General features: G+C 44.9%; 1 protein-coding gene across 5 annotated transcripts in view; it reads left to right on the top strand.

Moving 5' to 3' along the window:
• LOC107128087 (uncharacterized) overlaps positions 1–15619 on the top strand; it is a 49709-nt gene that overhangs the window by 7732 nt on the left and 26358 nt on the right. For all 5 annotated transcript variants that reach the window (XR_012427362.1, XR_012427361.1, XM_074022986.1 and 2 more), the window contains exon 2: positions 2317–2493. Coding sequence is in view for 3 of the 5 variants with exons in the window: in XM_074022986.1 (XP_073879087.1) it covers positions 2330–2493 (164 nt within the window). In the remaining 2 variants the exon portion in view is untranslated. The remainder of the gene's footprint in view (positions 1–2316; positions 2494–15619) is intronic.

The raw sequence follows: 15619 nt of genomic DNA, 5'->3' as shown, positions 1-15619 counted from the left end.
CCCGGGCTAAGGTGATCCTCCACCTTAGCCTTCAGAGTAGCTAGGACTACTGGCACCCACCACCTCCAGCTAATTTTTACATTTTTTGTAGAGACGGGGTTATGCCGTGTTGCCCAGGCTGGTCTTGAACTCCTGAGCTCAATCGATCCACTCGGCTCAGCTTCCCCAAGTGCTGAGATTACAGGCGTGAGCCACGGCATCCAGCCAGAATCATTAGATTGTAAGCCTAATCAGATCAGACAACCAATTCCTGAAAACCCAGAATCAATTCAGAGAATTCATCTTTAAGATTCCGTTTCTCTAGGACCAGCCCGCTTCCAGTACCAAATTCTGCTGTCAGTCAGGAATGAATCAGAGAAGCAGAGCCCCTTGGAGGTGGGGGTATCGACTGGTGCACATGATGTTATTTGTCGCAGGGACTTGACCTTCTGCAGCTGTGGGAGCTGGGTAAGCCACCTGTCCAAGGCTGTCTCCAAGGGCAGGCAGAGGTGAGGGGGATGTAAGGTGAGGGGGCAGGGCCGCAGGGATAGACTGAGGCGGCAGCTCTCGCGGCACCACTGGGCCGAATGTCCTGCAGGAGGAGCTGGCGCTGTTTGTCACTGAGCTGACCTTTACACCTGACCCAGGGCTTGGCTCAGGGAAGGTGGAGCCCTGCGGCTGCTGCCTTCCGGTACTCCCGAGGAGAGCCCACTGGCAGGTGGCAGTGTGTATGACACACATGACACCTCCTGCTTCACTTCTGCCCTCAGATCTCCCACAAGTTTGCCCTTATGACCACCCTAATGGAAACATACAAGAAAGCAAAGCCAGGAAATGTCGTTCAGCCTTGCCTAGACCACATATTCCAAAGCCACCACCACGCCTTTATTTACATACTAGGATTAGATATCACAAAGGACTTTTGGGAGCCAGATGAACAAAACCCTAAGAAAATAGACCAGTGTCTGGAGAGAGTGGAAATGACTTATTTCCTCGGAGTCCCTCCTTGCAGGGGTATCCCTGTAAGCGAGCGTATCTGTAGCTGGTCAGGCCGCTTCACAGGTGGTGCAGACTGGGCTGTGAGCCTCCAGGACTGCCTTCAGCTGAAACTCGTCAGATTCGGGAAGGCGCAGGACTGCAGGTGCTGCGTGGTGTGTCGGGTGGCCTCCTGCTGAAACGTCCTTGCTCTGATGATCCTCTGATCTACAGGGGAAGGGAAGGACTTCAGCTTTTGATGGTCTGCTCGCTAGCCCCTTTCAGAGGAAAATAATCTATCTTGGGTTTTCCAGAATCCAAATCTAAATGGTTTGTAAAGTAGAAAAACTGCAGATAGGTGGGAAGATATGTTCAGGTGTGGGCACACACACATATGCACACACACAGAGCCCCATCTGTGGTTTTATTGTCACTGCAGATTTCACAGATCACAGCTTGGGCATAGAAAATTGCTACATGGGCCGGGTGTGGTGGCTCATGCCTGTAATCCCAGCACTTTGGGAGGCTGAGGCGGGAGGATCACCTGAGCTTGGGAGTTCAAGACCAGCCTGACCAACATAGAGAAACCCCATCTATACTAAAAATACAAAAAGTTAGCCAGGTGTGGTGATGCATGCCTGTCATCCCAGCTGCTCAGGAGGCTGAGGCAGGAGAATCGCTTGAACCCGGGCGGCGGAGGTTGCGGTGAGCCAAGATCATGTCATTGCACTCCAGGATGGGCAACAAGAGTGAAACTCCATCTAAAATAAATAAATAAATAACTGTTACATGTTTTCCAATATTGTGGTGAAATTTTGCCTTGAGCATTCGGCCTGCCTGACAAGTGGGAAACACCAGATAGCCTTTTTCTGGTAAATGTGGCTCGTCAGGGACATTTAAGGCTGAGAAGTGAAGGTTCTGCAGTGCTGGAGGATGTGAACCTCCTCCTCTCCAAAGCGGCCTCTGCATTTGCACCTGTGTCTCGGCACAGGCGGTGCTGTGGGGCGGCCTGAACTCCAGGCGACCCTCTTCTGCTGCGTCTCCCACGGGAGTCCGTGGTCCTGCCTGGTGCCCTGTTTGGCCTGCGGTGTATAGAATCAAACCCCCTGCTCTGAGGCCCCTGCAGTTCTCCCTCAGCCTCTAGGAGCCTGGGAAAAGTCAGCGTGTGGTGGGAACCCCGGGGGCTCCTTGCACCGCCCTCCTCGTGCCTGCTGTGTGGTGCCAGGGCATCTCTGGGAGGCTTAAACTCTCCCCCTCGGTAATCTAGAGAGAAGGCACGGGCCTCTTGCCCTGGTCTGTTCAGGCTGCTATAATAAAATGCCACAGATGGGATGGCTTATAACAGAAGTTTATTTCTCACAGTTCTGGAGGCTGGATGTCCAAGATGAAGGCACTGCCAAACTCCACATCTGGAGAGGGTGGTTTCCTGACTCGCAGACGACTCCTCCCTGTGTCCTCACATGGCCTCTACTCTGTGCGCACCTGGAGAGAGAGCTCCCCTGTCCCCCCCTCTTCTGATGAGGTCACCAGCTCTATCAGGTAAGGGCCCTGGCCTTTGGCTTTCATTTAACTTTAATCACCTTTCTAGAGGCTCTGGCACACTGGCACACGGGGCCAGGGGCCAGCACACTCCACAATGCCTGCCTGTCCCCTTCTTGGAAGCAGGGTGCAGGGTGGGTGCAGTGTGTCTTCTGAGAGAACTTTTTTTCTCCCAGAAAAAAATTTTGTCTCCTTGAGAAACATTTTAATCTACAAATGTTGTGCTTTAATCCTTTTGGATTCCTAGCCTGTTGGAACTCAAAACCTTGTTTCTTTCTCAAAAGCTTACCTTCTCTCCAGATGTCTAGAAATGTTTCATACTTTAATGTGGGTAGGGGTTATATGAATGTTCACATATGTAAACATTAATCAAGCTACAGATTGAAGATTTTTGCACTTCACTATCCCTGTATGTTACTACTCAATAACGTATAGTTTTTTGTTTCTTTGTTTTTGAGACAGAGTCTCCCTCTGTCGCCCAGGCTGGAGTGCAGTGGCGCGATCACAGCTCACTGCAACCTCCACCTCCTGGGTTCACGCCATCCTCCTGCCTCAGCCTACTGAGTAGCTGGGACTACAGACGCCCACCACCTCGCCTGGCTAATTATTTTTAGTAGAGATGGGGTCTCACTGTGTTCACCAGGATGGTCTTGATCTCATGACCTCATGATCCGCCTGCCTCGGCCTCCCAAAGTGCTGGGATTACAGACAGGCGTGAGCCACCGCACCCGGCTGTTTTTTTTTTTTTTTTAGACGGAGTCTTGCTGTCTCCCAGGCTGGAGTACAGTGGCGCAATCTCGGTTCACTGCAAGCTCCACCTCCCGGGTTCACGCCATTCTCCTGCCTCAGCCTCCTGGGTAGCTGGGACTACAGGCACCTGCCACCACGCCCAGATAATTTTTTGTATTTTTAGTAGAGACGGGGTTTCACCGTGTTAACCAGGATGGTCTCGATCTCCTGACCTCGTGATCCGCCTGCCTCGGCCTCCCACAATGCTGGGATTACAGGCGTGAGCCACCGCGCCTGGCCAATTTTTTTTTTTTTTTTTTTTGAGACGGAGTCTCGTGCTGTTGCCCAGGCTGGAGTGCAGTGGCCGGATCTCAGCTGACTGCAAGCTCCGCCTCCCGGGTTTACGCCATTCTTCTGCCTCAGCCTCCCGAGTAACTGGGATTACAGGCGCCCGCCAACTCACCCGGCTAGTTTTTTGTATTTTTTTAGTAGAGACGGGGTTTCACCGTGTTCGCCAGGATGGTCTCGATCTCCTGACCTCGTGATCCACCCGCCTCGGCCTCCCAAAGTGCTGGGATTACAGGCTTGAGCCACCGCGCCCGGCCTTTTTTTTTTTTTTTTTTTTTTTACCCTGAACATGTATTAATTTAAAAATAAAATCTGCAGAATTAAATAATTCTTCAAAAGATATATTTAAAACTACATGAGCCAGGTGCAGTGCCTCGAGTCTGTAATCTTAGCACTTTGGGAAGCCAAAGCATGAGGATCTCTTGAGTCCAGGAGTTCGAGGTTGCAGTGAGCTATGACTATACCGTTGTCCTCCAGCTTGGGTGACAGAGCAAGATCTTGTTGCAAAAAATACATAAATAAATTACATGAAAGTTGTGTTTGATGTTTGATATATTGTTAATTAAAAAGAATTTACTGGGCCAGGCACAGTAGCTCACACCTGCAATCCCAGCACTTTGGGAGACTGAGGCAGGCAGAACTCTTGAGTTCAGGAGTTCAAGATCAGCCTGGCCAACACGGTGAAACCCCGTCTCTACTAAAAATACAAAAATTAGCCAGGCATGGTGGCACACGCCTGTAGTCCCAGCTACTTAGGAGGCTGAGGCAAGAGAATCACATGAACCTAGGAGGTGGAGGTGGCAGTGAGCCGAGATCACGCCACTGCACTCCAGCCTGGGTGACAGTGAAACTCCATCTCAAAAAAAAAGAAAAAAGAGAGAGAGAGTTTAGTAACAGTGAGTGTAGTATGATGAACAAATTATGTGCACACACATGCACACATGCAAACAACTGGAAAGAATCACTCCAAAATATTACCCTGGGGACTGGGATGGAAATTAGTAGGGGTTTTCAGGGCTTTATCCTTTTGTTTTTACACAGGTTTACTGTTTGAAATTTTTGCAACTAGCATGTGTTACTTTTGTAAACCCCAAAGATCTAGGACAGATCTCAGTCAATTTAGGAAATTTATTTTGCCAAAGATAAGGACGTGTGCGGGTGACGCAGCCTCAGGAGTCCTGATGACATGTACTCAAGGTAGTCGGGGCACAGCTTGCTTTTATACATGTTAGGGAGACAAGAGACATCAATCAATATATGTAAGAAGTACGTTGGTTGGGAGGCTGAGGCGGGCGGATCACGAGGTCAGGAGATCGAGACCATCCTGGCCAACGCGATGAAACCCGGTGTCTACTAAAAGTACAAAAATTAGCTGGGCGTGGTGGCATGTGCCTGTAATCCCAGCTACTTGGGAGGCTGAGGCAGGAGAATCGCTTGAACCCGGGAATCAGAGGTTTCAGTGAGCCAAGATTGCCACTGCACTCCAGCCTGGCAACAGAGCGAGACTCCATCTCAAAAAAAATGAAATAAAATGAAATAAAAAGTACAGTGGTTTGGTCCACAAAGGTGGGACAACCCAAAACGGGGAGGAGGCTTCCAGGTAGATAAGAGACAAACAGTTGCGTTCTTTTGAATTTCTGATTAGCCCTTTCCGACGGAGACAATCAGATATGCATTTATCTCAGTGGGCAGAGGGGTGACTTTGAGTTCTGTCTGTCCTTTGTCCACAAAGAAATTCCTTGTGAGGGAGGCATGTAGCTTTTTTATCTTAGTAGCTATCTTGCTGTGGGAATAGAATGGGAGGCAAGTTTGCCCCAAGCAGTTCCCGGCTTGACTTTACCCTTTGGCTTAGTGACTTTGGGGTCCCAAGATTTATTTTCCTTTTACACTTTTATAATTACAAACCCTACCTAGCAAAAATATTTTGCCAGTATAGTGATTCTGGGTTCTGAACTTTTTCTGCCATGCTACATTTCATTCATAATTTTAAGCTCAATTTCATAGGTCATCCAAACCCTTTTAGAGTCGAGGAAATTGCAACAGTGAAGCCACACATGGGGGTGTATTAAAGAATCCTACACATGGGCACAAAAGAGAACACGTGTCACTGAGGTCGGGATGCGGATTGGAGCTGCGGAGTGGCGCTTCCTGGAGCTGCAGTTCAGATTTATTCCTTTAAGAACATGTATGGGGGCCGGGCGCGGTGGCTCAAGCCTGTAATCCCAGCACTTTGGGAGGCCGAGACGGGTGGATCATGAGGTCAGGAGATCGAGACCATCCTGGCTAACACGGTGAAACCCCGTCTCTACTAAAAAATACAAAAAACTAGCCGGGCGAGGTGGCGGGCTCCTATAGTCCCAGCTACTCGGGAGGCTGAGGCAGGAGAATAGCGTAAACCCGGGAGGCGGAGCTTGCAGTGAGCTGAGATCTGGCCACTGCACTCCAGCCTGGGTGACAGAGCGAGACTCCATCTCAAAAAAAAAAAAAAAGAACATGTATGGGGTTCTTCTTCACTTTCAGGAAAATTCAAGCTGTAGATGTTTAGAGCAGATTATTTAATGAGACTCAGCTAGGGAGTCTCATTAATGGGATAAAGGGAGAATGGCAGTAACTCATAATGATAAAATATCATTTCACAGAAAATCATCATTTCAGAGAAATCACTTTGTGCCAGATACCAGCTGTGGCGACAGACATAGGCATTTTAAAGGAAAGCTAATGAAATGTTTAAACGATGTCCAGCAGATTTGAAAGGAAAAGACGTTCTGTATTCTGATGCCTTGCCTTAGAATTGACACTGAGGCTGTTTCCTGACATCTCATAGTTTCTCGTTTTTTTCATTCTTCTTCAGCATCTCTATCTGTATTTGTGCGTTCTGAAGCTCAGCTTAGTACATTATGCTAATATTCTGTTAATTGGGTGGTGTGACCTTGGGGCTGTGACCAAGGTGTGGTTCCTCTGCGTCTGCTTAGGGAGTCGATGTTAGATCACAGAGAAGCAGCCACACGCCACAGCCCGTCCTGTCCTCACAGGGCGCGCCGGGGACATGTGCGGGTCACACCCATGCACGTACGTGCTTAGTGCACTGTGTTACTGGAAAGAAAAATGCATGGCTCATCTGGTGTCTTCTGTTCTTTCTTCATACAATTTTTGGTAACTTTTCTTTTTTTAAAAAAAGTGGTTTTAACTAGTCAAGTGAAGCAATGGGAATGGAGAAAGAACAAAAGTATCTGTTACTTGTCATCAATTAATTGTAAACACCACTGCACTCGGGCAAGCCTGTGGCTTTTTATGTATTTATGTTTTATTTATTTTTAATTATTCATTTTGAGACAGGGTCTTACTCCATCACCCAGGCGAGATTGCAGAGGCGCGATCCCGGTTCACTGCAGCCTCGACCTCTTGGGCTTAAACAGTCCTCCCACCTCAGCCTCCCAAGTAGCTGGGACCACAGGTGTGCACCACCATCCCTGGCTAATTTTTTAAAAAAATTTCTTGCAGAGACAAGATTTCACTATGTTTCCTAGGCTGGTCTGGAACTCCCAAACTCAGGCGATCCACTCGCTTCAGCCTCCGAAAGTGCTGGGATTACAGTCATGAGTCACTGTGCTCGGCTCAGCTTGTAGCTATTAACAAAGGCCATGACTTAATCTCTAGGCCCAGCTAAAACATAGAGGAAACCGGCATGCCGAGGAAGAAAGGAGTTCTTGAGAGAGGCCGGGCGCGGCGGCTCACGCCTGTAATCCCAGCACTTTCGGAGGCCAAGGCAGGCGGATCACGAGGTCAGGAGATCAAGACCAAGGTGAAACCCCGTCTCTACTAAAAATACAAAAAATTAGCCGGGTGTGGTGGCGGGCGCCTGTAGTCCCAGCCACTCAGGAGGCTGAGGCAGGAGAATGGTGTGAACCCGGGAGGCGGAGCTTGCAGTGAGCCGAGATTGTGCCACTGCACTCCAGCCTGAGGTGACAGAGTGAGACTCTGTCTCAAAAAATAATAATAATAATAACTTCTTTTTATTTATTTACTTGTTTTTTTGGAGGCAGAGTCACTCTGTTGCCCAGGCTGGAGTGCAGTGACACAATCTTGGCTCACTGCAGCCTCTTTCTCCCGGGTTCAAGCAATTCTCATGCCTCAGCCTGCCAAGTAGCTGAGACTACAGGTGTATGCCATCATGCCTGTTATGCCCAGCTAATTTTTGTCTTTCTAGTAGCCATGTGGTTTCGAATGTCGGCCAGGATGGTCTTGAACTCCTGACCTCAAGTGATCCGCCCCCTCAGCCTCCTAAAGTGCTGGGATTACGGGCCTGAGCCACCGCACCTGGCCTCTCTCAAAAACTTCTTTTAACATTTCCTACAAGGCAGGCCTACTGGCAACAATTTCCCTCAAATTTCATTTGTCTAAGAAAGTCTTGTTTCTGCTTTCAATTTTTCTATTTTTTGTTCTAGTAAAATATACACAACATAAAATTTACCATCTTCAGCATTTTAAGTGTAGAGTTCAGTGGTGTCAAGTACATTCATATTGTCATGCAACTGTCACCACCACCATCCATCCCCAGAACTCTCTTACTAAGCTCTGTACCCCTTAAATAATTCCCCATTCCCCCTTCTCCCCAGCCAGTGCCAACCACCATTCTACTTTTGCCTCTGTAATTTTCACTATTCAAGGTACCTCATTGTATTAGTCCTTTCTCACATTGCTATAAAGAAATACCTGAGACTGGGTAATTTATAAAGAAAAGAGGTTTAATTGGCTCACGGTTCTGCAGTTTGTACAGGAAGCACAGTGCTGGCATCTGCTTAGCTTCTGAAGAGGCCTCAGAAAACTTACAATGATGGTGAAGGCAAAGTGGGAGCAGGCGTCTTACACAGGGCAGGGCAGGAGGGGAAAGGGAGGTACTACACACTTTTAAACAACCAGATCTCACGGGAACTCACTCACTATTTTGAGAACAGCTTCAAGGGGATGGCACTGAACCATTCATGAGAAATGGCCTCCCAATCTAATCACCTCCCATCAGGACCCACTTCCGACACTGGAGATTACAATTCGACATGAGATTTGGGCAGGGACAAGATTCACACCGTATCACTCATATACATGGAATCAAACAGTATTCGACTTATTGTGACTGGCTTATTTCATTTAGCATAATGTCCTCAAGCTTCATCTATGTTGTAGCACATCTCAGAATTTCTTTTTCTTTTGTGTGTGTGTGTGTGTGTGTGTGTATATATATATACGCACATACTTTTTTTTTTTTTTTTTTGAGACAGAGTTGAGTCTGTCAGCCAGGCTGGAGTGTAGTGGCGTGATCTCAGCTCACTGCAACCTCCATCTCCTGTGTTCAAGCGATTCTCCCATCTCAGCCTCCTGAGTAGCTGGGATTACAGGCATGTGCCACCACGCCTGGCTAACTTTTTGTATGTTTAGTAAAGATGGAGTCTCGCCATGTTGGCCAGGCAGGTCTTGAATTCCTGGCCTCAAGTGATCCACCCACCTTGGCCTCCCAAAGTGCTGGGATTACAGGTGTGAGCCACCACACTCGGCCAGAATTTCTTTCCTTTTTCCTTTTTAAGGCTGAATAATATTCCATTGCATGCATAGATGACATTTTGTTTATCCATTCGTTCATCAAAGGACACTTGGCTTGCAACCACATTTTAGTTATCGTGAATAATGCTGCAATAAACATTGGTGTACAAATATCTTATTGAGATCCTGTCTTCCATTATTTTGGATATACCCAGAATTGGGATTGCTGGATCATATGGTAATTCTATTTATAATGTTTTATTTTTTTTGAGACAGAGTTTCGCTCTTGTTGCCCAGGCTGGAGTGCAATGGCGCAATCTTGGGTCACTGCAACCTCTGCCTCCTGGGTTCAAATGATTCTTCTGCCTCAGCCTCCCTAGTAGCTGGGATTACAGGCCTGTGCCACCATGCCTGGCTAATTTTGTAGTTTTAGTAAGAGACGGGGTTTGTCTATGTTGGTTAGGCTGGTCTTGAACTCCCAACCTCAGGTGATCCGCCCGCCTCTGCCTCCCAAAGTGCTAGGATTACAGGGGTGAGCCACCGCACCCGGCCTCTATTTTTAATTTTTTAAGGAATTGCTATACTTTTTCCACAGTGGTTATAGTGTTTTGCATTCCCACCAACAATGTGCAAGGCTTCCAATTTCCCCACATCCTTACCAACACTTCATATTCTGTTTTTAGTTTTGCTTTTCTTTCTGGGGTGTGTGTGTGTGTGTGTGTGTGTGTGTGTGTGTGTGTTTTACAGTAGTCATCCTAATGGGTTTGAGGGAATATCTTGTAGTTTGAATTTGCATTTCCCTAATGATTAGTGAAGTTCAGCATCTTTTCATGTGCTTATCGGCCGTTAATATATATATCTTCTTTGGAGTAATATCTATTCAAGTCTTTTGCCCGTTTTAAAATTTTGGTTTTTTTAAGCCGGGCGCGGTGGCTCAAGCCTGTAATCCCAGCACTTTGGGAGGCTGAGACGGGCGGATCACAAGGTCAGGAGATCGAGACCATCCTGGCTAACACGGTGAAACCCCGTCTCTACTAAAAAATACAAAAAGCTAGCCGGGCGAGGTGGCGGGCGCCTGTAGTCCCAGCTACTCGGGAGGCTGAGGCAGGAGAATGGCGTGAACCCAGGAGGCGGAGCTTGCAGTGAGCTGAGATCCAGCCACTGCACTCCAGCCCGGGTGACAGAGCGAGACTCCGTCTCAAAAAAAAAAAAAAAAAAAAAAATTTGGTTTTTTTTTTAGTTTTTGGAGTTCGTGTTCTGAAAATTAATTCCTTATCAGATACAAGATTTACAAATATTTTCTCCCATTTTGCACATTATCTTTCTACTCTGTTGATAGTGTCTTTGATATACAAAATTTTAAAATTTTTATGAAGTCCAATTTATTTTTTCTTTTGTTGGCTATGCTTTTGGTGCCATATTCAAGAAATAATTGCCAAATCAAATGTCATGAAGCTCTTGTCCTGTGTTCTCTTGTAAAATTGTACCATTTGGGGTCTTAGGTTTAGGCCTATGATCCATTTTTTTTTTCTTGACACGGAGTCTTTCTCTGTTGCCCAGGCTGGACTGCAACCTCTGCCTCCCAGGTTCAAACGATTCTCCTGCCTCAGCCTCCCAAGTAGCTGAGATTACAGGCGTGCACCACCACACCCAGCTAATTTTTGTGTTTTTAGTAGAGATGGGGTTTCACTATATGTTGGCCAGGCTGATCTTGAACTCCTGACCTCAGGTGATCTACCTGCCTTGGCCTCCCAAAGTGCTGGTATTACGGGCGTGAGCCACCGTGCCCAGTCTATGATCCATTTTCAGTTAATTTTATATATGGTGTGACGTAAGAATCCAACTTTATTTTTTTCCCTTGTGGGTATCCAATTTTCCCAATGTCAGTGGTTGAAAAGACTGTTTTCCCCCACATTGAATCATGTTGGCCTCACTTGTCGAAAGTCACATGACCACACGTGATTTCTGGGCTCTAAATTCTATTTCATTGGTCTATATGTCTGTCTTTATGACAATACTGTTTTGGTTACTCTAGCTTTGTAGGATATTTTGAAATCAGAATGTGAGTCCTCCAGCTCTGTTCTTCTTTTCCAAAATGGTTTTGGTTATTTGAGGTCTCTTGACAATCCATATACATTTTAGAATTGACTTTTCTATTTCTACAAAAAATGTCATTGGGATTTTGATAGAGAGTGCATTAATCTGTAGGTTGCTTTCAGCAGTGTTGACATCCCAACAATATTAAGTATTCCAATTCATGAACATGAGATGTCTTTAAATTTGTTTGTGTCTTTTTACATTTCCTTCAACAATGTTTTGTAGTCTTTTTGTGTAAGTCTTTTACCTTCTTGTTATCCCTGGTTATTTTATTTTTGATACTATTGTAAATGGAATTGTTTTCTTAATTTCTCTTTTTGGATTATTTATTGTTTTGTTTTGTTTGTAGAGATGGGGTCTTGCTATGTTGCCCAGGCTGGTCTTGAATCCTTGGGCTCAAGAGATCCTCCTACCTCAGCCTCCCCAGTGGTTAAGACTACAGGCATGTGCCACCATGCCTGGCTAATTTAAAAAACAATTTTTTTCTTTTGTAGAGATGGGGTCTTGCTCTTGACCAGGCTGGTTTCAAACTCCTGGCCTCAAGGGATCTTCCCTCCTGAGCTTCCCAAAGTGCTGGGATTATAGGTGTGAGCCACCGTGCCCAGCCTAGTCATTTTTATTTTAGTATAATTGGTAGTAATTTTCCCATTTTCCTTTCTGATTTTAGCAATTTAGTAATTTATTGTTATTTAATAGAAATGCAACTGTGTTTATTTATTGACTTTGTATCTTTCTAGTTTGGTGAATTTTTTTATTATTTTTAACTTTTTTGTTAAATCTTTAGGGTTTTCTACATATAAGACCATATGGTCTATGAACAGAGATCATTTTACATCTTTTTTTCCAATTTGTATGCCTTTTATTTCTTTTTCTTGCTCTGGTCAGAGCTGCCAGTACTGTGTTAAATAGAAGTGGCAAGAGGCCGGGCGCGGTGGCTCAAGCCTGTAATCCCAGCACTTTGGGAGGCCGAGACGGGCGGATCACGAGGTCAGGAGATCGAGACCATCCTGGCTAACACAATGAAACCCCGTCTCCACTAAAAATACAAAAAAATTAGCCGGGCGTGGTGGCGGCGCCTGTAGTCCCAGCTACTCGGGAGGCTGAGGCAGGAGAATGGCGGGAACCCGGGAGGCGGAGCTTGCAGTGAGCCGAGATCGTGCCACTGCACTCCAGCCTGGGCGACAGAGCCAGACTCCGCCTCAAAAAAAAAAAAAAAAAAAAGAAGTGGCAAGAGTGGGCATCCTTGCCTTGTTCCCATTTTTAGAGGAAAAGCTTTGTCTTCCACCAGTGAGAATAATGTTCATCATGGGTGTGTCATTATGGCTTTTATTATATTGAAGTAATTTCTTCTATTTCTAGTGTGTTGAGTGTTTTTATTGTGAAATGTGTTGAATTTTGTCAAACGCTTTTTCTGCATCACTTTTTTTTCTTCATTCTTTTAATATGATGTATTACATTAGTTTATATGTTGAACCATCCTTGCAATCCAGGGTTAAAAAAAAATCCCACTTGGTTTTGGTGTATAATCCTTATGTGCTGCTGAATTCATTTTGATAGTATTTTGTCAAGGATTTTTGAGTCAATGTTCATAAGGAATATTGGTCTGTAGTTTTCTTTTGTTTTGTTTTGTTTTGTTTTGTTTCCTAATAGTATCTATCTGGATTTGGTATCAGTAATGCTGGCCTCATAGAATGAGTTAGAAAGTGTTAGCTTCTCTTAAATTTCTTTGAAACATTTGAGAAGGATTGTTGTTAATTTTTCTTTGGGTGTTTGGTAGAATTATTCACCAGGGAAGTCATCAGGTCCAGGGCTCTTCCTCGTCAGAAGATTTTCATTAGTGATTCAGTTTCCTTACTAGTTATACATTTAATCAGATTTTCTATTTCTTCAGGATTTAGTCTTGGTAGGTTTTGTGTTTCTAGGAATTTGTTAATCTCATTTGGATTATCCAGTCTCTTGTCATACAATTGTTCATAGTACTCTCTTTTCTTTTTCTTTTTCTTTTTTTTTTTTTTTGAGATGGAGTCTTGTCCTGTAGCCTAGGCTGGAGTGCAGTGCTGCAATCTTGGCTCACTGTAACCTCCGCCTCCCAGGTCCTGGTTCAAGCAATTATCCTGCCTCAGCCTCCCGAGTAGCTGGGATTATAGGCACGTGCCACCAACCCAGCTAATTTTTGTGATTTTAGTAGAGACAGGGTTTTACCGTGTTGGCCAGGCTGGTCTTGAACTCCTGACCGCGTGATCCACCCACCGAGGCCTCCCAAAGTGCTGGGATTACAGGTGTGAGCCACCGTGCCCAGCCTAGTCATTTTTATTTTAGTATAATTGGTAGTAATTTTCCCATTTTCCTTTCTGATTTTAGCAATTTAGTAATTTAAGTCTTCTCCCTTTTTTCTTAATCTAGTTGAAGGTTTGTCAATTTTTTGTTGATATTTTTGAAGAACCAACTTTTGATTTCATTGATTTTCTGGTTTTTTTTTTAATGTTTCAGTTTTGTTTGTCTCAGCTCTAATCTTCTTATTTCCTCCCTTTTGTTAGCTTTGAATTTTAGTTTGTTCTTTTCCTAGTTTCTTAAGTTTTAAAGATAGGTTATTGATTTGAGATATTTCTTATTGTTTAACATAATTGTTTATAGCTATAAGTTTCCCCCTCAGCATTGCTTCTCTGTGTCCCGTTATTTTGGGTATGTGATTTCTCCTTTGATCCTATTGCTTGTTCAGAAGTGCATTGTTTAAGCTGAGTGTGGTGGCTCATACTTGTAATCTTAGCACTTTGGGAGGCTGAGGTGGGAGGATCACTTGAGCCCAGGAAGCTGAAACTGCACTGAGCTGAGGTCTCACCACTGCACTCCAGCCTAAGTGACGAAGTGAGATCTCAAAAAAAAAAAAAAAAAGGTATTGTTTAGTTTTTATTGATTTGTATATTTTCCAGTTTTCTTTCTTTTATTACTTATTTTTTTTCTAGTTCTTTTTAATTTTTTATTATTTTTTCTGATTACAAATTTTACACCGTTATGATCAAATAAGACGCTTTTATGATATCTATCAAAATCTACTGAGGCCGGGTGCGGTGGCTCATGCCTGTAATCTCAGCACTTTGGGAGGTCAAGGTGAGCAGGTCACCTGAGGTCAGGAGTTCAAGACCAGCCTGGCCAATGTGGTTAAACCCCATCTCTACAAAAATAAAAAAATTAGCCAGGCATGATGGCGAGTGCCCGTAATCCCAGCTACTCGGGAGGCTGAAGCGGGAGAATCACTTGAACCTGGGAGGCAGAGATTGCAGTGAGCTGAGATCATGCCATTGCACTTCTGCCAGGGCGACAGAGTGAGACCTTGCCTTGGAAAAAAAAAAAAATCTTTTGAGACTTACTTTGTGGTCTAATGTATGGTCTATCTTGGAAAATGCTTCAGGCATACTTGGGAATAACGTGTATGCTGTTGTTATTGGATAGAGTGTCCTGTATATGTTTGTTATATCTAGTTGGCTTATTATGTTTTTCTTTTTTTTTTTTTTTTTTGAGGTGGAGTCTCGCTCTGTCGCCCAGGCTGGAGTGCAGTGGCGCGATCTCGGCTCACTGCAAGCTCCGCCTCCTGGGTTCCCGCCATTCTCCTGCCTCAGCCTCCCGAGTAGCTGGGACTACAGGCACCGCCACCATGCCCGGCTAATTTTTTTGTATTTTTAGTGGAGACGGGGTTTCATTGTGTTAGCCAGGATGGTCTCGATCTCCTGACCTCGTGATCCGCCCGTCTCGGCCTCCCAAAGTGCTGGGATTACAGGCTTGAGCCACCGCGCCCGGCCTTATTATGTTTTTCAAGTCCTCTTTTTCCTTATCTCCTTTTGGATTGTTCAATCCATTATGAAAACAGAGTACTGAAATCTCCAACTATTTTTGTAGAACTGCCTATTTATCCCTTCAGTTCTGTGCATTTTTGCTTTATATATATTAATTGTCTGTTATTAGGTACATAAATGTTTATAATTGTTATTTCTTCTTGTTGTAGTGAAACTTTTATTAATATATAAGGTCCTTCTTTGTCTCTTGTGACAGTTTTTTACTTAAAGTCTATTTTTCTGTTAGTATAGCCACTCCTGCATTCTTTTGGTTACTGTTCATGAGTAATATCTTTTTCCATCCTTCATTTTCAACCTATTTGTGTCTTTGGACCTAAAATGAGTCTCTTAGTGCTAGGCACTGTGGCTCACATCTATAATCCCAGCACTTTGGGAAACTGAGGTGGGAGGATTGCTTGGGGCCAGGTGTTCGAGACCAGCTGGGGAAACATAATGAGACACTGTGGTCTACGAAGGATTTTTTAAAATTAGCCAGGCATAGTGGTGCATGCCTGGAGTCCCAGCTACTCAGGAGGCTGAGGCAAGAAGATCTCTCTCTCTTTTTTTTTTTTTGAGACAGAGTCTCA

This window comes from Macaca fascicularis, chromosome 18 (genome assembly GCF_037993035.2).
Source record: "Macaca fascicularis isolate 582-1 chromosome 18, T2T-MFA8v1.1".
In the NCBI taxonomy this organism is placed as follows: domain Eukaryota; kingdom Metazoa; phylum Chordata; class Mammalia; order Primates; family Cercopithecidae; genus Macaca; species Macaca fascicularis.
This window is presented reverse-complemented; position numbering and strand designations above follow the sequence as displayed.